The sequence below is a fragment of the Salvelinus alpinus genome, chromosome 13 (genome assembly GCF_045679555.1).
Source record: "Salvelinus alpinus chromosome 13, SLU_Salpinus.1, whole genome shotgun sequence".
Lineage (NCBI taxonomy): Eukaryota > Metazoa > Chordata > Actinopteri > Salmoniformes > Salmonidae > Salvelinus > Salvelinus alpinus.
In genome coordinates, this window is record NC_092098.1 from 2,901,692 (window position 1) to 2,926,809 (window position 25,118).

The following is a 25,118-nucleotide window of genomic DNA, read 5'->3' on the forward strand; positions in this document are numbered from 1 at the left end:
CCCCAGTCTGAGGTCCTGAGCGCTCTGGAGCAGGCTTTCATTAAATGCTGAGCTGTAGTAGATGAACAGCATTCTTACGTAGGTATTCCTCTTGTCCAGATGGGTTAGGGCAGTGTGCAGTGTGTTTGCGATTGCGTCGTCTGTGGACCTATTGGGGTGGTAAGCAAATTGGAGTGGGTCTAGAGTGTCAGGTAGGGTGGAGGTGATATGGTCCTTGACTAGTCTCTCAAAGCACTTCATGATGACGGAAGTGATTGCTACGGGGCGATAGTCATTTACCTCAGCAACTTTAGCTATCTTGGGAACAGGAACAATGGTGGCCCTCTTGAAGCATGTGGGAACAGCAGACTGGGATAAGGATTGATTGAATATGTCCGTAAACACACCAACCAGTTGGTCTGCACATGCTCTGAGGACGAGGCTGGGGATGCCGTCTGGGCCGGCAGCCTTGCGAGGGTTAACACGTTTAAATGTTTTACTCGCGTTAGCTGCAGTGAAGGAGAGCCCGAGGGTTTTGGTAGCAGGCCGTGTCAGGGGCACTGTATTGTCCTCAAAGCGAGCAAAGAAGTTGTTTAGTTTGTCTGGGAGCAAGACATCGTGGTCCGCGACGGGGCTGGTTTTACTTTTGTAATCCGTGATTGACTGTAGACCCTGCCACATACCTCTCGTGTCTGAGCCGTTGAATTGCGACTCTACTTTGTCTCTATACTGACGCTTAGCTTGTTTGATTGCCTTGCGGAGGGAATAGCTACACTGTTTGTATACGGTCATGTTTCCGGTCACCTTGCCCTGATTTAAAAGCAGTGGTTCGCGCTTTCAGTTTTGCACGAATGCTGCCATCAATCCATGGTTTCTGGTTGGAAGGTTTTAATAGACGCTGTGGGTACAACATCACCGATGCACTTGCTAGTAAACTCGCTGACCAAGTCAGCGTATTCATCAATGTTATTGTCTGATGCTATGCGGAACATATCCCAGTCCACGTGATCAAAGCAATCTTGAAGCGTGGAATCCGATTGGTCGGACCCAGCATGGAACATACCTGAGCACGGGCGCTTCCTGTTTTCCCACACGTTGTTACGTTACAGACTTATTCTAAAATTGATGAAATTAAATGTTTTCCTCATCAATCTACACACAATACCCCATAATGACAAAGCGAAAACAGTTTAAAAAAAAAACAGAAATATCTTATTTACATAAGTATTCAGACCCAAAAACCAAGTCTTGAGGTCAAAGGAATTGTCCGTAGAGCTCCGAGACAGGACTGTGTCGAGGCACAGATCTCGGGAAGGGTACCAAAAAATATCCGTAGCATTGAAGGTCCCCGAGAACACAGTTGTCTCCATCATTCTTTTATTTAAAAAATGTACCCATTACACCACCACGCCTCTTCTGAGGACACATACCTTGTTTGTTTTTTACAGCTTTTCTGCTACATATACACTACCGTTCAAAAGTTTGGGGTCACTTAGAAATGTCCTTGTTTTGAAAGAAAAGCTAATTTTTTTGTCTTCTAAAATAACATCAAATTGATCAGAAATACAGTGTAGAAATTGTTAATGTTGTAAATGACTATTGTAGCTGGACATTTTATGGAATATCTACATAGGCGTACAGAGGCCCATTATCAGCAACCATCACTCCTGTGTTCCAATGGCACGTTGTGTTAACTAATCCAAGTTTATCGTTTTAAAAGGCTAATTGATCATTAGAAAAACCTTTTGCGATTATGTTAGCACAGCTGAAAACTGTTGTTCTGATTAAGGAAGCAATAAAACTGTCCTTCTTTAGACCAATTGAGTATGTGAGGCATCAGCATTTGTGTGTTCGATTACAAGCTCAAAATGGCCAGAACTAAAGAACTTTCTTCTGAAACTCGTCAGTCTATTCTTGTTCTGAGAAATGAAGGCTATTCCATGTAAGAAATTGCCAAGAAAGTGAAGATCTCGTACAACGCTGTGTACTACTCCCTTCACAGAACAGCACAAAATGGCTCTAACCAGAATAGAAAGAGGAGTGGGAGGCCCTGGTGCAAAACTTAGCAAGAGGACAAGTACATTAGAGTCTAGTTTGAGAAACAGATGCCTCACAAGTTCTCAACTGGCAGCTTGATATGGGCAGAAAGCTTACATCCTCATTAATCTAACTGCACAGTCCAGTTTACAGTAGCTATTACAGTGAAATAATACCATGGCATTGTTTGAGGAGAGTGCACAGTTATGAACTTGAAAAAGTATTAATTAACCAATTAGGTACATTTGGGCATTCTTGATACAACATTTTGAACAGAAATGCAATGGTTCATTGACCAGTCTAAAATTTTGCACATACACTGCTAACATCTAGTGGCCAAAATCAAAACTGTGCCTAACCTGGAATGGTACATTATGGCCTTTCTCTCGCATTTCAAAGATGATGGGACAATTTAAAAAATAAATAAATGCATGTTTTTTCTTTGTAGTATCTTTTACCAGATCTAATGTGTTATATTCTCCTACTTTAATTTAATTTCACATTTCCATTCAAATGGTATCAAGAATATGCATATCCTTTCTTCAGGTCCTGAGATACAGGCAGTTAGATTTGGGAATGTTATTTTTGACGAAAATTTAAAAAAAGAGTATGATCCTTAAGAGGTCATTAACACCATAGTACCCTCCAAACTCGTCATTAAGCTCGAGACCCTGGGTCTCGATCCCGCCCTGTGCAACTGGGTCCTGGACATCCTGACGTGCCTCCCCCAGGTGGTGAGGGTAGGAAACAACATCTCCACCCCGCTGATCCTCAACAAGGGTGCGTTCTCAGCCCTCTCCTGTACTCCCTGTTCACCCATGACTGCGTGGCCATGCACGCCTCCAACTCAATCATCAAGTTTGCAGACGACAATACAGTGGTAGGCTTGATTACCAACAACGACGAGACGGCCTACAGGGAGGAGGTGAGGGCCCTCGGAGAGTGGTGTCAGGAAAATAACCTCACACTCAACGTCAACAAAACAAAGGAGATGATCGTGGACTTCAGGAAACAGCTAAGGGAGCACCCCACTATCCACATTGACGGGACAGTAGTGGAGAAGGTGGAATGTTTTAAGTTCATCGGCGTACACATCACGGACAGACTGAAATGGTCCACCGACACAGACAGCATGGTGAAGAAGGCGCAGCAGTGCCTCTTCAACCTCAAGAGGCTGAAGAAATTCGGCTTGTCACCAAAAACACTCACAAACTTTTACAGATGCACAATCGAGAGCATCCTGTCGGGCTGTATCACCGCCTGGTACGGCAATTGCTAAGCCCACAACCGTAAGGCTCTCCAGAGGGTAGTGAGGTCTGTACAACGCATCACCGGGGGCAAACTACCTGCCCTCCAGGACACCTACACCACCCGATGTCACAGGAATGCCAAAAAGATCATCAAGGACAACAACCACCCGAGCCACTGCCACTATCTCAAGGCCATCAGACTGTTAAACAGCCATCACTAACATTGAGTGGCTGCTGCCAACATACTGACTCAATCTCTAGCCACTTTAATAATTAAAAATTGGATGTATTAAATGTATCACTAGTCACTTAAACAATGCCACTTTATATAATGTTTACATACCCTACGTTACTCATCTCATATGTATATACCATCTCTATACCATCTACTGAATCTTGGCTATGCAAGATTGGTGGTCGGAACTAGATGCACAAGCATTTCACTACACTCACATTCACATCTGCTAACCATGTGTATGTGACAAATAAAATTTGATTTGATTTGGGAAGGGGTCTGAATACTTTCTGAATGCACTGTATGTGTGTGCCTGTGTGTGTGTAACTTACTCGTCCACCTGTCCCTTGAGGATGAGGTTGGGTGTGGTGCCAGTGAGGGTGGCTGTGCCTCCGATACTGGCAGAGTAGCACACACTCAGACTCATCCCTTTAGTCAAGAGCTGGTACTTCAACTCTCTCTCTTTTCTTCTCCTCTCCAGAGGTGAGTCCGCATCCCTCTCCTCATCCTTGTCTGTAGGGAGGGAAGATGAGGAAGGACAGAGAGGGACAGGAGGGGTAGAGAGAGAAAGAGGAATGTGGTTAGCGGGTTAGGGGGAAAATAAGTTTTTAAAGAAAGAAACATAAAACTCCCCTTAAACAGATTACATTCAGGAAAGGACATACACATATGATCCTGCTGAATCTTGACGAGGTCCTGTTTGGTGTTGATCTCTTCTTTTTGGGGTGCTTTCGTGTCCAGTTCGAAGGCCTGGTTGTCTTTCCCTTCAACCTGCAGCTCCCGCTCATCCTGCCTGGCCTCTGTGGCACACAGCTGTCCTAGCACAGCCTGGGCGATGGGCACCATCATGGCTGTGGTGGCTGTGTTACTGATCCACATGGAAAGGAAGGCTGTCACACCCATGAACCCCGACATCAGCCTGGAGAGAGTGAGATGGGGATGGTGATTGCATTCAAACATTACTTTTGTATTGCATGTAATATCTATCTGTATTGTTTTTTTTATAACTAAGGTAGGCCTACTTTTAACATTGTTCTTATTGTTTTATGTGATACAGTAGCAAATGTTGCTAACTCGGACTGTATTTTGTAGGACAAAAGCTAATGTTGCTAACTCTGACTGCATTTTACGGTACAATACCTAATATGTCTAAATCTGACTGTATTTTGTAGGACGGTAGCTAATTTTGATAACTCTGATTGTATTTTGTATTACTGTAGCTAATGTTGACAAATCTGACTGTATTTTGTAGAACTGTAGCTAATATTGCTAACTGACCGTATTTTGTAGAACAGTCACTAATGTTACTTACTCTGACTGCATTTTGTATTACGGTAGCTCTTGTTGCTAAATCTGACTGTATTTTGTAGAATAGTAGCTAATATTGCTAAATATGACTGTATTTTGTAGAACAGTAGCTAATGTTGCTAACACTGACTGTATTTTGTAGAACAGTAGCTGATGTTGCTAACTCTGACTGTATTTTGTGGCTAATGTTGCTTGCTCTGACTATATTTTGTAGCTAATGTTGCTTGCTCTGACTATATTTTGTAGAACGGTAGCTAACTCTGACTGTACAGTATACTGACTGTAAATGCTACTGTATTACAGTGGCTACTAGCTAACTTCGTGTACTTACAGTGCCGGTCGTACCCCCACCACTAGTAGTACTCGGAGGGCGATGCGTTTGTGAAGATTCCAGTTCTCAACAGCGATGGCCACCAACAGACCACCGATGAACAGCATGTTAGAGTCCTTTAGGTACTGGACACACACCTGGAAAAGGTAACACACACACACACACACACACACACACACACACACACACACACACACACACACACACACACACACACACACACACACACACACACACACACACACACACACACACACACACACACACACACACACACACACACACACACACACACACACAGGTCAAGACCTAGTCAACCCGCTGACTAAAGTGTAGACATCAGGTTTCAGTCATTTGTTTTGTTTTGTTTGTGTAATGTTTGCGTACTGCTCCAGACTCCATGATGCCCATCATAGGGAAGAGGATAACAGGCAGTAGGGCAGTCACAGCCAGGGGCATACACTCTGTACACCAGTACAGTGCCATCAGGATGATAGCATAGCCACACTTAGCCTGCTGTACACAGAGAGAAATGGAGAGAGAGAGAGGAATGGGGAGGTTAGAATACAAACTTGAAACAGAATTTGGCCAGTTTCATTACAAGTTGAATAGCAATAGCAACTGCCTAGCTCTCCATTAGGCCAGAAAGGGATTGATTTTCACTTGTGGGTTCTGGGATTGCTATGCTGACTGAATTAGAAAATGTATAGAACTACTACTGTTTCTCTATATTAATTCTCTCTCTTAAACATACATGCACATAATCTTTAACACACACACACACAACAGAGAAATAGCAGTAACTACTGTATCAGTATCGTAACTCCTTTACCTCTTTAAGGATTGTAAGGCTTCATTCACGCAAATAGCTGTAACCTTTGATCATAAAAATGAACAGTCATCCATGCTCTTGTCTTTTATGACACACTTTATGGGCCTTAGGGAGAAATACAAACTCATGGAGATTATTTAACCTTCCTGGCTGAAAACTTTCCATTCCAACACATTGGTTTAGAACAGATAACCTTTTACAACAAACCAGGAGAGAGTTGTAGTAGAAAGGAAACGGTGTGAAAGGTTATTAGGTGGTCATAGTAGTAGCTAGCTGGTTGGCCTAAGGTCAGGAATTCAGCTTGGAACTGGGCTTTCCTTTATCCCATGGTCTACCATGTAGCCTTGGGTTTGGGTTAACACACACACACACACACACACACACACACACACACACACACACACACACACACACACACACACACACACACACACACACACACACACACACACACACACACACACACACACACACACACACACACACACACACATTACCTTAGTACCATGGTCACCACAGAGAGTCCAATGACCCAACACATCCATTACAATATCATCATGTTATTGTTGTCAGCTGTACTCTTGTGCAATTCCATTGACTGTGCTATTCAGTTTCAAGGTTGTGTCAGTGTGGCACCGACAAAATGTGTAACGGCAGAATGCAATATACTGTATGCATTATGTATGTGGTGGTGCAAGATGTGTATGATGTGTATGACATGGGCAATGTGCAATGTATGTATCGTGTATTTGTTGAGTGTGAACAGTGCAGTTCTGGGTTCAAATACTATTTAGGGTATTTCAATTATTTTCAAATACATTTTGACATAATTGTTTTTGAAAATACAAGTAGTTGAATATGATTGATTGATATGATTTAAATAAGTCTCTGAAAATCTACCGGTGCCCAGCACACATGGGCTTACAAGATACTACGAAACACAATACCATTTTCCTTGTAACTCAAAACCAAATAACATTTGACAAATTATATACATATACAATAATTTTGTACAGCTACCATCTAGCCACATTACACAAATAGTACATTTCTCCTCCTCCTCCTTCTCCAGGCAGTGTGAACAAACTGAGCAAATTAAACGAAATGCAAGCCTCCTACTGACGAGTTGATCTATCTACAGCTATTCATTTGGTCTCGCAATCCAGGGATTTAATCAAGCACAGCCCTGCTTAACTCTGATATTTGTCACTGACTACTACCAATGTGCTATCCTGAGAATGATTGTTGAGAAATCTCTTAATAACTAAATATATTCACTGTTGCTTTTGAAGTCAATCCAACATTTTGGTTTAAAAGAGCCAATTAAATGTAACCATACATTAGTCACACAGTGATTTCGGGAAGTATTCAGACCCTTTGACCTTTTCCACAATTTGTTGCGTTACAGTCTTATTCTAAAATGGATTAAATAAATAAAAAATCATCAGCAATCTACAAACAATACCCCATAATGACAAAGCTGGAGCGAAGGTTCACCAGTTTTTTCAAAACAGAAATACCTTATTTACATAAGTATTCAGACCCTTTGCTGTGAGACTCGAAATTGAGAGGTGCCTCCTGTTTCCATTGATCATCCTTGAGATGTTTCTACAACTTGATTGGAGTCCACTTGATTGGACAGGATTTGCACAGGCACACTCCTGTCCATTTAACCTGTTTGGGCTGCAGGGGCAGTATTGAGTAGCTCTGATAAAAGGTGCCCATTTCAAACGGCCTCGTACTCAATTCTTGCTCGTACAATATGCATATTATTATTATTATATTACACCGTCTGGTGTTCAACGTTCCTAAGTTCTCTCACGTCACCCCGCTCCTCCGCTCTCTCCACTGGCTTCCAGTTGAAGCTCGCATCCGCTACAAGACCATGGTGCTTGCCTACGGAGCTGTGAGGGGAACGGCACCTCCGTACCTTCAGGCTCTGATCAGGACCTACACCCAAACAAGGGCACTGCGTTCATCCACCTCTGGCCTGCTCGCCTCCCTACCTCTGAGGAAGTACAGTTCCCGCTCAGCCCAGTCAAAACTGTTCGCTGCTCTGGCACCCCAATGGTGGAACAAACTCCCTCACGACGCCAGGTCAGCGGAGTCAATCACCACCTTCCGGAGACACCTGAAACCCCACCTCTTTAAGGAATACCTAGGATAGGATAAAGTAATCCTTCTAAACCCCCCCCCCCCTTAAAAGAGTTAGATGCACTATTGTAAAGTGGTTGTTCCACTGGATATCATAAGGTGAATGCACCAATTTGTAAGTCGCTCTGGATAAGAGCGTCTGCTAAATGACTTAAATGTAAATGTAAATGTAATTATTACTATTGGATAGAAAACACTCTCTAGTTTCTAAAACCGTTTGAATTATATCTGTGAGTAAAACAGAACTCATTTGGCAGCAAACTTCCTGACCAGGAAGTGGAAAGTCTGAAAACGATGCTCTGTTCTAGGGCCTGCCTATAAATGGGCATGATACGTATTAGTATACATGCACGTCATACACCTTCCACTAGATGTCAAGAGGCAGTGAGAGAAGAAATGGAGTGTTTATGTTGGTCTGAGGTGGAATAAATCCTCTTGGAATGACGTGTCACCCATTTCCTGTTTTCTGGAAAGCGCGAGGATGGACCTGGAATTGCCTTCTGGAAAGCTGTCGTTATAGGCGACTACTATCTCCGGCTTTGATTTTATTTGATACATGTGACAATATCATCGTAAAGTATGTTTTTTCAATATAGTTTTATTAGATTATTGAAATTTTTTCGGGACGTTAGACGTGTTGCTTTGTCTGCGTATGTTGAGGAAGGAGAGCTTCGCGCCACTTTGCTAGCTTTCTGTGCTAATTGACTGGAGAAGAGGACGTTCTAAATCCAAACAACGATTGTTCTGGACAAAGGACCCCTTGTACAACATTCTGATGGAAGCTCATCAAAAGTAGGACCCATTTTATGATGCTATTTCATATATCTGTCGAACTGTGTACTATTAGTTTTGCGCCCAGGTTTTGGGCACTATCTCGCCATAACGTAAGCCTTATGTCGTAATGAAGTTATTTTTAGAATTCTAACACTGCGATTGCATTAAGAACTAGTGTATCTATCATTTCCTATACAACATGTATTTTTTAGTCATGTTTATAAATAGTTATTTGGTCAGAATATGTGAGTGTCAGATAAATATCCGGACGTTGTGGGAAAAAGATGCTACGTTAGCACAATGTATAACCACTGATTTCAGCTCTAAATATGCACATTTTCGAACAAAACATAAGTGTATGTATAACCTGATGTTATAGGACTGTCATCTGATGAAGCTTATCAAGGTTAGTCAAAAATTATATATATTTTGCTGGTTTGTTACGATCGCTAACTTTTGCTGCTGGGAAATGGCTTGTGTTTCTGGCTATTGTGGTAAGCTAATATAATGCTATATTGTGTTTTCGCTGTAAAACACTTAATACATCGGAAATATTGGCTGGAATCACAAGATGCCTGTCTTTCATTTGCTGTACACCATGTATTTTTCAGAAATGTTTTATGATGAGTATTTAGGTATTTGACGTTGGTGTCTGTAATTACTCTGGCTGCTTCGGTGCTATTTCTGACGGTAGCTGTGATGGTAGCAGCAATGTAAAACTGATTTATACCTCAAATATGCACATTTTTCGAACAAAACATAGATTTATTGTGTAACATGTTATAGGACTGTCATCTGATGAAGTTGTTTCTTGGTTAGTTTGGTTGGATCTTGGTTAGTTATGTTGGTTTTGTGCATGCTACCTGTGCTGTGAAAAATTTCTGTCCTTTTTTGTATTTGGTGGTGAGCTAACATAAATATACGTGGTGTTTTCGCTGTAAAACATTTTAAAAATTGGACATGTTGGCTGGATTCACAAGATGTTTATCTTTCAAATGCTGTATTGGACTTGTTAATGTGTGAAAGTTAAATATTTCTAAAAAATATATTTAGAATTTCGCGCCCTGCACTTGAGCTGGCTGTTGTCATAAGTGTACCGACGTCGGGCTTGCAGCCAGAAGAAGGGTCCCAAAGTTGATAGTGCATGTACCAAAAAATATCTGCAGCATTGAAGGTCCCAAAGAACACAGTGGCCTCCATCATTCTTAAATGGAAAAATACTCTTTCTAGAGCTGGCCACCTGGCCAAACTGAGGAATCGTGGGGAGAATGGCCTTGGTAAGACAGGTGATCAGGAACCCGATGGTCACTCTGAAAGAGCTCTAGAGTTCCTCTGAGGAGATCAACCTTCCAGAAGGACAACCATCTCTGCAGCACTCCACCAATCAGGCCTTTACGGTAGAGGGGACAGACGGAAGCCAGTCCTCAGTAAAACTGCACAAGACAACCCGTTTGGAGTTTGCCAAAAGGCACCTAAAGACTCTCAGACCATGAGAAACAAGATTCTCCGGTGTGATGAAACCAAGATTGAACTCTTTAGCCTGAATGCCAACCGTCACATCTGGAGGAAACCTGGCACCATCCCTACGGTGAAGCATGGTGGTGGCAGCAGCATCATGCTGTGGGGATGTTTCTTAGCGGCAGGGACTGAGAGTCTAGTCAGGATCAAAACTGGAGCGAAGGTTCACCTTCCAACAGGACTTGAATCTGATCTAACAGCTCTGAAAATACCTGAAAATAGCTGTGCAGCAACGCTCCCCATCCAACCTGACAGAGCTTGAGAGGATCTGCACTGAGGAATGTAAGAAGCTCTCCAAATACAGGTGTGCCAAGCTTGTAGCGTCATACCCAAGAAGACTCGATGCTCTAATCACTGCCAAAGGGTCTGAATAAAGGTTCTGAATACTTATGTAAATGTAATATTTCATTTTTTTTTTTATAAATCAGCAAACATTTCTAAAAACAATTTAATAAATTTTAGAATAGAATAAAGCTGTAACATAACAACATGTGGAAAAAGTCACAGGGTCTGAATACTTTCTGAAAGCACTGCATATCATCAATGATACTATTTAAGCCTATATATCTTTGAAAAGTCACCAACAGCTTTTGCTTCAATTCAACCCAGGGTTTAACAAGAAATTGACAAAAAACTCAGCAAAAAAAGAAACATACCTTTTTCAGGACTCTGTCTTTCAAAGATAATTCGTAAAAATGTCACAGACCTTCATTGTAAAGGCTTTAAACACCGTTTCCCATGCTTATTATTCATTGAACAATTAATGAACATGCAGCTGTGGATTGGTCATTAAGACACTAACAGCTTACAGACGGTAGGCAATTAAGGTCACAGTTATGAAAATGTAGGGTACTAAAGAGGCCTTCTACTGACTCTGAAAAACACCAAAAGAAAGATGCCCAGTGTCCTTGCTCATCTGCATGAACGTGCCTTAGGCATGCTGCAAGGAGGCATGAGGACTGCAGATGTGGCCATGGCATTAAATTGCAATGTCCGTACCGTGAGACGCCTAAGACAGCGCTACATGGAGACAGGACAGACAGCTGATCGTCCTCGCAGTGGCAGACCATGTATAACAACACCTGCACAGGATCGGTACATCCGAACATCACACTTGCAGGACAGGTACAGGATGGCAAAAACAACTGCCCGAGTTACACCAGGAACGCACAATCCCTCCATCAGTGCTCAGACTGTCCGCAATAAGCTGAGAGAGGCTGGACTGAGGGCTTGTAGGCCTGTTGTAAGGCATGTCCTCACCAGACATCACCGGCAATAACGTCGCCTATGGGCACAAACTCACTGTCGCTGGACCAGGCACGACTGGAAAAAAGTGCTCTTCACGGTTTTGTCTCACCAGGGGTGATGGTCGGATTCGCGTTTATCGTCGAAAGAATGAGCGTTACACCGAGGCCTGTACTCTGGAGCGGGATCGATTTGGAGGTGGAGGGTCTGTCATGGTCTGGGGCGGTGTGTCACAGCATCATCGGACTGAGATTGTTGTCATTGCAGGCAATCTCAACACTGTGAGTTACAGGGAAGACATCCTCCTCTTTCATGTGGTACCCTTCCTGCAGGCTCATCCTGACATCCAGCATGACAATGCCACCAGCCATACTGCTAGTTCTGTGCGTGATTTCCTGCAAGACAGGAATGTCAGTGTTCTGCCATGGCCAGCGAAGAGCTCGGATCTCAATCCCATTGAGCACGTCTGTGACCTGTTGGTTCGGAGCGTGAGGGCTTGGGCCATTCCCCCCAAAAATGTCCGGGAACTTGCAGGTGCCTTGGTGGAAGAGTGGGGTAACATCTCACAGCAAGAACTGACAAATCTGGTGCAGGAGAAGATTCACTGCAGTTCTTAATGCAGCTGGTGGCCGGGCCACACCAGATACTGACTGTTACTTTTGATTTTGACCCCCCCCCCCTTTGTTCTGCGGCACGTTATTCAATTTCTGTTAGTCACACATCTGTGGAACTTGTTCAGTTTTTGTCTGTCTCAGTTGTTGAATCTTGTTATGTTCATACAAATATTTACACATGTTAAGTTTGCTGAAAATAAACGCAGTTGACAGTGAAAGGACGTTTCTTTTTTTGTTGCTGGGTTTATATATAGGCCTAGGGTTTCAAGCTTTGGTTTATTTCAAATGTAATCTTCAAGTTCATTATTAATATGTTGGACACACTTCTCCATCTCAACCAAAAATCAAAGTTAACCTCTCTTGGGTAGGGGGCAGTATTTTCATGTCCGGATGAAAAGTGTGGCCAAAGTAAACTGCCTGTTGCTCAGGCCCAGAAGCTAGGATATGCATAGATAGAAAAAACTTTTAAGTTTCTAAAACTGTTAAAATAGTGTCTGTGAGTATAACAGAACTGATATGGCAGGCAAAACCCAGAGGCAAAACCATAAAATAAAAAAGATTCAGCCTACCACTTTTTCCAATGGCTTTCATGTTTATTACGAGGCAAAGTCCTCCCAGATTGCAGTTCCTAGGGCTTCCACTAGATGTCAAGTCTTTAGAAAGAGTTTTAGGCTGGTTTTTGGAAAAATTTGCTAGAAGTTGTAGTTTTTCTAAGTGGCTCCCATTTTGGCTGTAGTGTTTCCATGCACGTGGAGGAAAGCGCGTTCTTTGTTATTTAGCGCCGGTAATGAACATACTATTCTCCGTCTTAAATTGTATCGTTTATTTATGTATTAGTGTACCTGAGGTTTGATTATAAACGTTGTTTGACTTGTTTGGATAAGTTTATTGTTAACTTTTGGGATTAATTTTGTATGCATTTTGAAGGAGGGAAACTGAATGAATGAAGCGTGCCAGCTAAACTGAGTGTTTATGGATATGAAGAAGGACTTTATCGAACAAAAGGAACATTTGTGATGTAACTGGGACCTTTTGGAGTGCCGACAGAAGAAGATCTTCACAGGTAAGGCATTTATTATATCGCTATTTCTGACTTTCTTGTCGCACCTGTCTGGTTTTAAAATGTTTTTCATGGTTTTGTATGCGGGGTGCTGTCCTGAGATAATCGCATGTTGTGATTTCACCGTAAAGCCTTTTTGAAATCTGACACGGCGGCTGGATTAACAAGAAGTTAAGCTTTATTTTGATGTATAATACTTATATTTTCATGAATGTTAAATATTTATATTTCTGTAATTTGAATTTCGCGCTCTGCAATTTCACAGCATGTTGGCCAGGTGGAACGCTACCGTCCCACCTGCCCATAAGAAGTAAAAAAAATTGAATCAAATCAAACCTTAAAGGCACTTTACATATAGTTTGATATGATTCTTGGTTGAGTGGATTGTTAATTTGTAGACAATCTGGAATTAAATCCATACTAAGTCACCTGTACAAAATATACATCTCCTTCAAATGTTGATATTTGGTTGAGTTGACAATCAAACACAATTCATAATTTTTATATATTTTCTTTTGTAATACAGTAAATAGCCAAAAGTTAATCTTACAAACCAATATAACAGTATTTATTTAACCTTACAATGAGTAACATCCATGGCCACATTGAGGGTAGCCTATAGTAACTATAAATATCTTCTTATGTAATCATGGAGCGTGTGCATGTTCAAGATAACATGCAAAGATCGCAGGTCTGTTGAGATTTTCACAATTGCTGTAATAATCTGTGCAGGATCTCAAACAGCATTGATCACTTGCACCATGTACTTTTAATATATTCTCAACTGGATCCCATTTCATTTGGTTTTGCTATTAGATGAAGCACAGTGACAAAACATCACGCTTTTGTATGAATAAAAAACATCTGACATTGTATTCTCATTTGAACTTTGTTGTGCTTTTAAAGAGTATAGTAAATTATTTTAAAATACTTAAAAATACTTCCAATAGAAGTATTCCTGAAAGTCTGAAAAATGTATTTTTATAGGTGAAAAATATATTTTGTTATTTGAGCTTACCTTCAGGGGAATTTTATGAAGGGGAAAGATTTGCTTTTGGCATTTTCTACATATTTTCAATATTATTCATTTCCATGTCGGCTCCATGCCCAGAAATGCCCATGTCTGGAGCAAAGGATCCCAATTTCAAGCGCTCCCCAAAAAGTTTTTGCTGTTTTAAAAACTGTGATTCCTGAAAATGTGTCCAGAGATTTGGTCAACTCAGTCAGATTTGTCTACAATCATAAATTAATCAGGAATGAGCAGGGAGCTACATTATTCATGAGCAGGACCCCTTATTCATGTCCTCATTACATGTGTAGTGCAACACAACCTCATGGTCTGTAAAGTTATCTTTTTTTGATAGATTTAAACTAACAATATTGAAATTACCATAAATGGTCAAGTCCATCTCCCTGATAGATCAAGATAGGATATACACTTTTTTGTTTATTGTAATTAGGTTTTAGAGTCATAAAGCAACGGAGGGAGAGTGAGAGAGAGAAAGAGACACAGCTGCATGTGAGCTCTCACATTTTTTTATAATAAGATAGATTTGGAGTTAGGTAAACTGGGATTTTTTGGGGAGGGACATATACAGGATGCTACCCTCCACAGCTTAACCCTCAGTCCAGTTTCAAAACTCCAAACCTAAAACCAAATTTTGGGACAAAATTACCTTTAAGGATTCCTAATACCAAGGATTCTTTCTTCCAAACTAACAAACAGCAGAAACCTGAGGACACCATCCAACCTGTGACAGACGAGATACAACTTCAATTAGCACTGAGGTGTGAAGAGAGAGGTGTCGAAGCCTTTGAGCCCAACAAATGCCAGGAGTCTCTCACAGCCTTCCACACCCAAATCCGAAGGCCTCTGAAACATCCTCCCACTGTTCAAAGACCATTCAGTGGCATTTTCTTCAAGAAATCTGCCTCCAGATATAAAAGCTTCTCCCAAGTGGGTGTGACTCCTACTCCCATTACCTGCTGCACTGCTGCTTGGATTCCACCTGGTGATCTGTTCACCGTCTGCTCTCGCCTGTCTCCCCCTGTCTGGTACAGGTACCCCCACCACACTCCACCCTCTCTCCCGAGCTTTCATTCGGCCTCAAGCACAAACGCACTGTTGACTCAACTTGCAATGGCTAGCCCCAAGTCGTTATTTTTTTTCTTGTGCATTTTCCTATTTTGTTATTTGCCTCATGACTCCTGCATGCTTTGTTGACTATGAACGTGCTTGTTTACCCAACGGTGGGATAGACTATGTTTGTTCCCACACTCGGGGCTCTGACTATTTGTTACACGGACTTTTGGCTTCCCATCCTATTCTAACCATCTCTCGCCAGCTTGGTATTCATGTTACCTGATGAAATTTCTGTACAATATGATCTTGTTGCCATCTAGTGCACATTCAAATGTCATAAATCAGCACTGCAGAGCTCTCCCTGTCCTCTGCCGTGCCTTTATTGTATTACTGCTGATGATCTCTAGAAATGTGCATGTACACCCTGGCACATCTACTGTTGCTAGCCCCAATTCTGACCCGAATTGTGCTCTGATATTGTCACGCTCTGACCATAGAGAGCCCTTGGTTCATTAAGCCAGGATTCCTATTTGACTCAGCCATGGCTCCTTGCACGTCCAACATTTCCTCATCTCCCACCCCTTCTAATGTGTCTAGCCCCGATGCTCCTCCCTCTTTTTCCCCTGCTCCTCTACAAAGTTTCTCCCTGCAGGCGGTCACTGAATACGAGGTGCTAAAGGAGCTCCTTAAACTTGATCCCAAAAAAACATCTGGGTCAGATGGTTTAGACCTTTTCTTCCTTAAGGTTCTGCCCCTATCATTGCCAAGCCTATCTCTGACCTTTTTATCCTCACTCTCCTCTCCATTGCTTGGAAGGCAGCCACGGTGCGTCCTATATTTAAAGGGCGAGATCAAGCTGATCCTAACTGTTATAGGCCTATTTCTATTTTGCCCTGTTTACTGACTGGCTTTCTTGATGTATATATTATTCTCTCTGGTATGCAATCTGGTTTCCGCTCAGGTTATGGATGTGTCATTGCAACCTTAATGGTCCTCAATGATGTCACCATTGCCCTTGAATCTATGCAATGTTGTGCTGCTATTTTTATTGACTTGGCCAAAGCTTTTGATAGACCATTCCATTCTTGTGGGCCGGATAAGGAGTATTGGTGTCTCTGAGGGTTTTTTAGCTTGGTTCGCTAACTACAGTGGTTGCTCCACTAAAAGGTTTGCGATTATGCTGCGGGACTTAGAGGTAATTTGTGGTTTAGTACGTTACCCTGCGTCACCACTTCTTTGCTCCAGACCAGCACAAGGGGGAGTTAGAGCACTGATTATGCTTTCAGGTGCTACTGTGTCTCTAACTGACAATGAATAGGCGACATAAACCTACCTTGTGCACAACTTCAGTATTACTTACTAAAACTGTTGTTACACTAAGGTTTTTATTATTTTATTTTGTTAGGATTATTTTGCTTTTACTGTAGTACTGTAGCCCACTCTTGACCAGTCACATTGTACAGCGCCTGAGTGGCGCACCGGTCTAAAACACTGTGTTGCTACAGCTACAGCTGTGTCGCTACAGATGGGTGTTGCTACAGATGCTGGTTCCATAGTCGTGCCGGTCTCACCCCATATTCAAGAATGGCCTTTATCCTCGCTCAATTTTCCTTTTTTGAAAACAAAATCATCTCCAAAATATTTTTATTTTTTATTATTATTATTAATTTAGAATTATATAAAAGTCCCTTGGGAAATCTCACAGATATATTATTTACCCTGTTATTAGCAGGACAATATACTGTATATCCACATCGACGGGACACTAGTGGAGAAGGTGGAAAGTTTTAAGTACCTCGGTGTACTGTCAAGGTGTGGGTGTAGCTGGTGCATGGAAGTCAGGTGCAGAAGAGCAGAGATGACTGGACTAAGCACTTTACTGAGGCAATATATGAAAAGAACGCAACCACGTCACAAAAACAAATGCTCTCAGAACAAGTGAGGCAGCACAAAATACAAAGTACAGTACAAAATACAAAGTACAAAGTACAGGCTGTCACAAAGCACGGGTGTAAAATATAACGCGGTGCAAACCAGCCGGAAGCGTGCCAACCTGACTATAAACAAATTCACACACAGACATGGGGGGGAACAGAGGGTTAAATACACGACAGGTAATGAGGGAATGTAAATCAGGTGTGTGGGAAAACAAGACAAAACAAATGGAAAATGAAAGGTGGATCGGCGATGGCTAGAAGACCGGTGACGTGGACCGCCGAACGTCGCCTGAACAAGGAGAGGGACTGACTTCGGCGGAAGTCGTGACATGTACACATCACGGACAAACTGAAATGGTCCACCCACACAGACAGCGTGGTGAAGAAGGCGCAACCGTGCCTCTTCAACCTCAGGAGGCTGAAGAAATTTGGCTTGTCACCAAAAACACTTTTACAGATGCACAGTCGAGAGCATCCTGTCAGGCTGTATCACCGCCTGGTATGGCAACTGCTCCACCCACAACCGTAAGGCTCTCCAGAGGGTAGTGAGGTCTACACAACGTATCACCGGGGGCAAACTACCTGCCCTCCAGGACACCTACACCACCGATGTCACAGGAAGGCCAAAAAGATCAAGGACAACAACCACCCGAGCCACTGCCTGTTCAATCCGCTATCATCCAGAAGGCGAAGTCAGTACAGGTGCATCAAAGCTGGGACCGAGAGGCTGAAAAACAGCTTCTATCTCAAGGCCATCAGACTGTTAAACAGCCATCACTAACATTGAGTGGCTGCTGCCAACATACTGACTCAATCTCTAGCCACTTTAATAATAAAAAATTGGATGTATTAAATGTATCACTAGTCACTTAAACAATGCCACTTTATATAATGTTTACATACCCTACATTACTCATCTCATATGTGTATACTATTCTCTATACCATCTACTGCATTTTGCCTATGCCGTTCGGCCATTGCTCATCCATATATTGATATGTACATATTCTTATTCATTCCTTTACACTTGTGTGTAAAAGGTAGTTGTTGTGAAATTGTTAGATTACTTGTTAGATATTATTGCATGGTCAGAACTAGAAGTGCAAGCATTTTGCTACACTTGCATTAACATCTGTTAACCATGTGTATGAATTTGATTTAATTTGATATTGGTCATGGCTCCCGAGTGGCGCACAATGGGATTGCCTTGCAGTTCTCCAGCTGTATCCACTGAAAGTGTGCGAGGTTCAAGGCACAAGGGCAGGGGCACGGGATGGGCCCCACGCACAGAAGACGAACCTAGCCCGTTGGGACGGGAGGATGAGGAAAGGGGGCACCTCCACAGTGGATAGCACAGAGCAGCACTTTAAGGGGCATTGCACTAATAAAGGCGTTGACTAGGGAAACGTTCCCGCTGTTCTTAATGCCAGTCGGAACGTTCAAACTAAAACAATGTAACTAATAATGCCATCTTTATTCTTTCGTTAATAAAATAAAGATTAAAAATACTCTTTCAAAATGCCGATGCTTATTTAGTTATGGATCCATAACAAATTACTATGGGAATAAATATCACTGAATTACAGAAATATAGGAACAAATTTGTCTAATGAAGGTAAACAAATGTTGTTTACCTTGTTGCTTTCTGGAAAATACTCTTTCAAACACATACGGTCACATTGTACAGCGCCATTATGGCTATTAGCAGGTAGCTGGACAATAGACTTGCCTAGAAGTTGGGTGGGGGGAGAATTATATTGTCAAATGTATCGTCAAATGTTAGGTTGGCTGTATCACAACTGGCCGTGATTGGTTGCAATTTCATTTTAATCCACCAGAAAAGACAAAACAAATAATACGACAAAAAGTATTATTATGTATCACATCCGACCATAATTAGGAGTCCCATAGGGCGGCGCACAATTGGCTCAGCGTTTATCTCCCTCTAAAAAAAGAAATGGCATTTACAAATATTATTTGGGCCTTTATTCAGATTACAATCGATCACTTTCGTATTTTTTTTAAAGAAAATAACCTCCAAAATATCGTTATATATTATCAAGTTGATGGCACAGTCATAAAGCCCGGCACCTAATGTACATAAAGCTGAGTGACTCATTCATGGCTTTTGATCAAAATAAATAAGTACCAACATTCTTTTTGATCGTCTTTAATAAATACATGTTTTGGTTATCCTGACCTGGACACCATGTACAGTATTATAATTGCCCAGTTGGGGCTATTAGCATGACAATATACCTTTACCAACACTTTTCTGTATTTTGATACTTTGTGGATGGGACTCCAGAGTGGATGGGGGCTCCCATCCGCGCCCCTCCCTCCGCGCTGCTCTGAGACAAGCATGGGGATTGGTCTTGATAAATCAATACTTTTTTTACTTTCACTGAATCTTCGTTTGGATATTGGTTAGACTACAATTATACAATTAGGGTGTAGACATGTTATGCTCTTAGTGTAACCTTGATTTAACTAGGTAAGTCAGTTAACCTCTTTCAGCTAGGAGGCAGAATTTTTATGTTTGGAAAAATAACGTTCCCAAGGTAAACAGACTATTTCTCAGGTCCAGATGCTAGAATATGCATATAATTGACAGATTGGGATAGAAAACACTCTAAAGTTTCCAAAACGGTCAAAATATTGTCTGTGAGTATAACAGAACTGATTTTGCAGGCGAAAACCTGAGGAAATCCAACCCGGAAGTGCCTTTTATTTGGAAGAATCCCTGTTCCGTTGCCTGCCCCTCCTCCATTTAAAGGGGTATCAACCAGATTCCCTTTCCAATGGCTTCCTCAGGCTGTGTCCAGGGTTTAGACATAGTTTCAAGCTTTTATTTTGAAAAATTAGTGCATTTTTCAAAATGCGTCAGGTGTCCTTTGATTAGTTCCTGCGCGCGAGAGATGTAGCTCGACATTTTCTTTCTCTGTAGTATTGAATAGGTTACCGTCCGGTTGAAATATTATCGATTATGTATGTTAAAAACAACCTGAGGATTGATTATAAAAAACGTTTGACATGTTTCTCCGAACATTACGGATACTTTTTGGAACGAGCCTGTGGTTTTCTGAACATAACGCGCAAACCAAATGGTGGTTTTTGGTTATAAAACTAATCTTTATCGATCAAAAATAACATTTATTATGTAACTGGGAGTCTTGTGAGTGCAAACATCCGAAGATTATCAAAGGTAAGCGATTCATTTTATTGCTTTTCTGACTTTCGTGACCAAGCTAATTTGAGGCTAGCTGTTCTTACTGTTTTGTCTAGTGATTGATAAACTCACAAGCGCTTGGATTGCTTTCGCTGTAAAGCATATTTTAAAAATCTGACACGATAGGTGGAATAACAACAAGCTAAGCTGTGTTTTGGTATATTTCAGTTGTGATTTCATGATTATGAATATTTTTTGGATTTTATTTTGAATTTGGCGCTCTGCAATTCAGCGGTTGTTTAGCGGCAATTGGGCGGCAAGAAGTTAAGAACAAATTCTTATATAGAAGGACAGCCACCTCCTTCCTCCCCATCAGGGAATTGAACCCCGGTCTCCTGCGTGCCCGCACGACACAGGATACTTTAGCTAAATAGCCCAGTACTGTAGCCTACTCCAGACTGTCAGCGCCATATTTTCTGTTCCTTCCTAACAGAAACCCTGAGGGTTTTTAATTTTTCCTGGAATAGAAACACCATAAAATTAATCAAATTAATTCACTTCTTTGGGATAGGGGGCGGTATTTTGACGTCCGGATGAAAAGCGTGCCCAAAGTAGACTGCCTGCTACTCTGGCCCAGAAGCTAGAATATGCATATAATTGGTAGATTTGGATAGAAAACAGTTTCTAAAACTGTTAAAATTATGTCTGTGAGTATAACAGAACTTATTTGGCAGGTGAAACTCAGAGGACAAACCATCCAGGAATAATTTTTTTGAGTTCACTGTCTTTTCAATTGGTTTCTATGGTAAACTAGATTTATGAGGTACCTGGTTGCAGTTCCTATGGCTTCCACTAGATGTCAACAGTCTTTAGAAATTGGTTGATGTTTTTCCTTTGAGAAATGAAAAAGTACGGCTATTCAGAATGAGAGTCACCTCGCGCGACCTGTAGCTTGCTCCACTTTGATTTTATCCGCTATTGAACAAGGTATATTCCGTCTTAAATGTATCGATTATTTACGTTTTAGGATACCTAAGGATGGATTAGGAAAGTTGTTTGAAATGTTTGGACAAAGTTTACAGGTAACTTATTAGATAATTTGTAGTCATGTTGGGCGAGTTGGAACCGGTGTTTTTCTGAATCAAATGCGCCAAATAAATTTACATTTTGGGGATATAAAAAAAGGACCATTTGTGATGTTTCTGGGACATATTGGAGTACCAACAGAAGAAGATCTTCAAAGGTAAGACATGAATTATATCGTTATTTCTGACTTTTGTGTCGCCACCTGCCTGGTTGAAAATGATTGTTATGCATTTGTATGGTGGGGTGCTGTCCTCAGATAATCGCATGGTTTGCTTTTGCCGTAAAGCCTTCCCACCTAGCCTAGAGAAATTAAGCAACATTTCTTAAAAATCAGTCCCATATACTATGTTTTTACAAAAAAGGTTTTAAATTCTCTAGTACAGCCACTAATGAAGGCTATCAAATGCTACTCAAAGATGCCCTCTGGTGGTCAAACTAGCACTGACTAGCATTAATGGTACCAGTGGTTGGCACTTAAATAACGTGCCATAGAATTCTGCGGCACCATGCAAGCTGTGTCGCAGTACGCTGCAACTTTTAAAGGACGAACCATTGTACCTCTCTCAGAGTGCTAGTATAAAGTCTGAACATCTGCTGTCTCAACCACTGCCTGTCACCAAGGGAGTACCCCAAGGCTTGATCCCAGGCCCCACACTCTTCTCAATTTACATCAACAACATATCTCAGGCAGTAGGAAGCTCTCTCATCCATATATATGCAGATGATAGTCTTATACTCAGCTGGCCCCTCCCCGGATTTTGTGTTAATGAGGCCACGGGTGCCGCTAGCGGCACTCCTCCCACATTCCATTGAAAAGGCAGAGCGGCAAATTCAAAAAACAAAATTGAAATATTTAACTTTCACACATTAACAAGTCCAATACAGCATTTGAAAGATAAACATCTTGTCAATCCAGCCAACGTGTCCGATTTTTTTAATGTTTTACAGAGAAAACACCACATATATTTATGTTAGGTCACCACCAAATAAAAAAAGACAGACAGACATTTTTCACAGCACAAGTAGGCTGCAGGTAGCATGCACAAGCCAACCTAACTAACCTAGAACCAACCTAAATAACCTAGAAAAAACTACCTCAGATGACAGTCCTATAACATGTTACACAATAAATCTATGTTTTGTTCAAAAAAATTGCATATTTTAGCTATAAATCAGTTTTACATTATTGCTACCATCATAGCTACAGTCAGAAATCGCACGGGAGTAGCCAGAGTAAATACAGACACCAACTACCTAATTACACATCATAAAACATTTCAGACAAATATATGGTGGATAGCTAATGAAAGACAAATATCTTGTGAATACAGACAATATTTCCGATTGTTGAAGTGTTTTACAGCGAAAACACCACATATATTTATGTTAGATCACCACCAAATACAAAAGACAGACAGACAGTTTTTCACAGCAACGGTAGCATGCAAGTAGCTAACCTAACTAACCTAGAACCAACCTAGAACCAACCTAAATAACCTAGAAAAAACTCCCTCAGATGACAGTCCTATAACATGTTACACAATAAATCTATGTTTTGTTCGAAAAATGTGCATATTTTAGCTATAAATCAGTTTTACATTACTGCTACCATCATAGCCACCATCACAGCTACAGTCAGAAATCGCACGGCAGTAGCCAGAGAAAATACAGACACCAACGTCAACTACTAATTACACATCATAAAACATTTCAGAACAATATATGGTGGATAGCTAATGAAAGAATAAGATCTTGTGAACAGAGCCAATATTTCCGATTTTTGAAGTGTTTTACAGCGAAAACACAATATATCGTTATATTAGCTTACTACAATAGCTAGCACACAGCAGCATTGCTTCTAGTCAAACGGTAGCATAGCACAGTTCGACAGATATATATGAAAAAGCATCCCAAATTGGGTCCTTATCTTTGTGGATCTTCCATCAGAATGTTCTCCAAGGGGTCCTTTGTTCAGAACCGACTTTATTTGGATCCATAACGAACGATTTCCCTCAGAATTAGCAAGCACCATTAGCTAGTATTGCTAGCCTCTCGTTCTTGAACCAATTCTTGCGTCGCATCACGTCTAAAGTCCAGAATAAATTTCAATAATATAATTAAACTATATTGAAAAAACATACTTTAAGATGATATTGTGACATGTATCAAAGAAAATCGAAGCCAGAGATCATATTCACCTTTAAAAAGGTTCTTCAATGAGCCGAGTACAGGTCAGACTTCGCGCCCAGGAAATAAATAAAAGTGCGCACGTCTCAGTCCAAGACGTTGTGTTCAGTCCCTGGTCGAGATAATCAACTGATTTTTTTCTCTCACTTCCGCATTACAACCAGGCGAAGGCGTATGACGTGTTTCTACAGTCATAAGTGACATGCCCTTTTATAGACAAGCTCCTGAAGAGAGAGTTCGCTTTTGGAAATCTCACTTCCGGTTAGGAAATGGTCTGTAAAAGGAGTTCTGTTTCACTTAGAGAAATAATTCAAACGTTTTTAGAAACTAGAGACTGTTTTCTATCCAATAGTAATAATAATATGCATATTGTACGAGCAAGAATTGAGTACGAGGCCGTTTAAAAATCATACGATTTTCTCCAAAAGTGAAAACAGCACCCCCTTGTCCTCAACAGGTTAAATGCTCTACAACAAAGCATTCTTAGTGTCTAACTAGCTTTCTCTGCCGTTGACCTTGTTCAGAACACTTCCAAAACAAAGGCAATGTGGTTTGGTAAGAAGAATGCCCCTCCCCACAAGTGTGATTACTACCTCTGAGGGTTTAAAGCTTGAGGTAGTCACCTCATAGAAATACTTGGGAGTATGGCTAGACCGTACACTGTCCTTCTCTCAGCACACAAATGTATACTTAGTTTCCTCTATCGTAATCACTCCTCTTTCACCCCAGCTGCAAACTAACCCTGATTCAGATGACCATCCTACCAATGCTAGACGTAATTTATAGATCGGCATGTAAGGGTGCTCTCGAGCGGCTAGATGTTCTTTACCATTCGGCCATCAGATTTGCCATCAATGCTCTTTATAGGACACATCACTGCACTCTACACCCCTCTGTAAACCTGTCATCTATGTATACCCGTCGCAAGACCCACTGGTTGATACTTATTTATAAAACCCTCTAAGGCCTCACTCCCCCCTATCTGAGATACCTACTGCAGACCTCATCCTCCACGTACAACACCCGTTCTGCCAGTCAAATTCTGTTAAAGGTCCCCAAAGCAAACACATCCCTGGGCCGCTCCCCTTTTCAGTTCGCTTCAGCTAGCGACTGGAATGAGCTGCAAACAACCCTCATACTGGAACGTTTTATCTCAATCTTTTCATTCAAAGACTCAATCATGGACACTCTTAGTGACAGTTGTGGCTGCTTTGCGTGATGTATTGTTGTCTATACCTTATTGCATTTTGTGCTGTTGTCTGTGCCCAATAATGTTTGTATCATGTTTTGTGATGCTACCATGTTGTGCTGCTGCCATG

At 41.4% G+C, this 25,118-nt stretch overlaps 1 protein-coding gene across 1 annotated transcript in view; it reads right to left on the reverse strand.

The window, feature by feature from the left end:
- slc13a2 (solute carrier family 13 member 2) overlaps positions 1 to 25,118 on the reverse strand; it is a 57,209-nt gene that overhangs the window by 28,298 nt on the left and 3,793 nt on the right. The window contains exons 2-5 of the mRNA XM_071337449.1: positions 5,528 to 5,656; positions 5,141 to 5,277; positions 4,167 to 4,420; positions 3,834 to 4,014 (exon numbers count right to left, since the gene is read on the reverse strand). Of these exons, the coding sequence (XP_071193550.1) occupies positions 3,834 to 4,014; positions 4,167 to 4,420; positions 5,141 to 5,277; positions 5,528 to 5,656 (701 nt within the window). The remainder of the gene's footprint in view (positions 1 to 3,833; positions 4,015 to 4,166; positions 4,421 to 5,140; positions 5,278 to 5,527; positions 5,657 to 25,118) is intronic.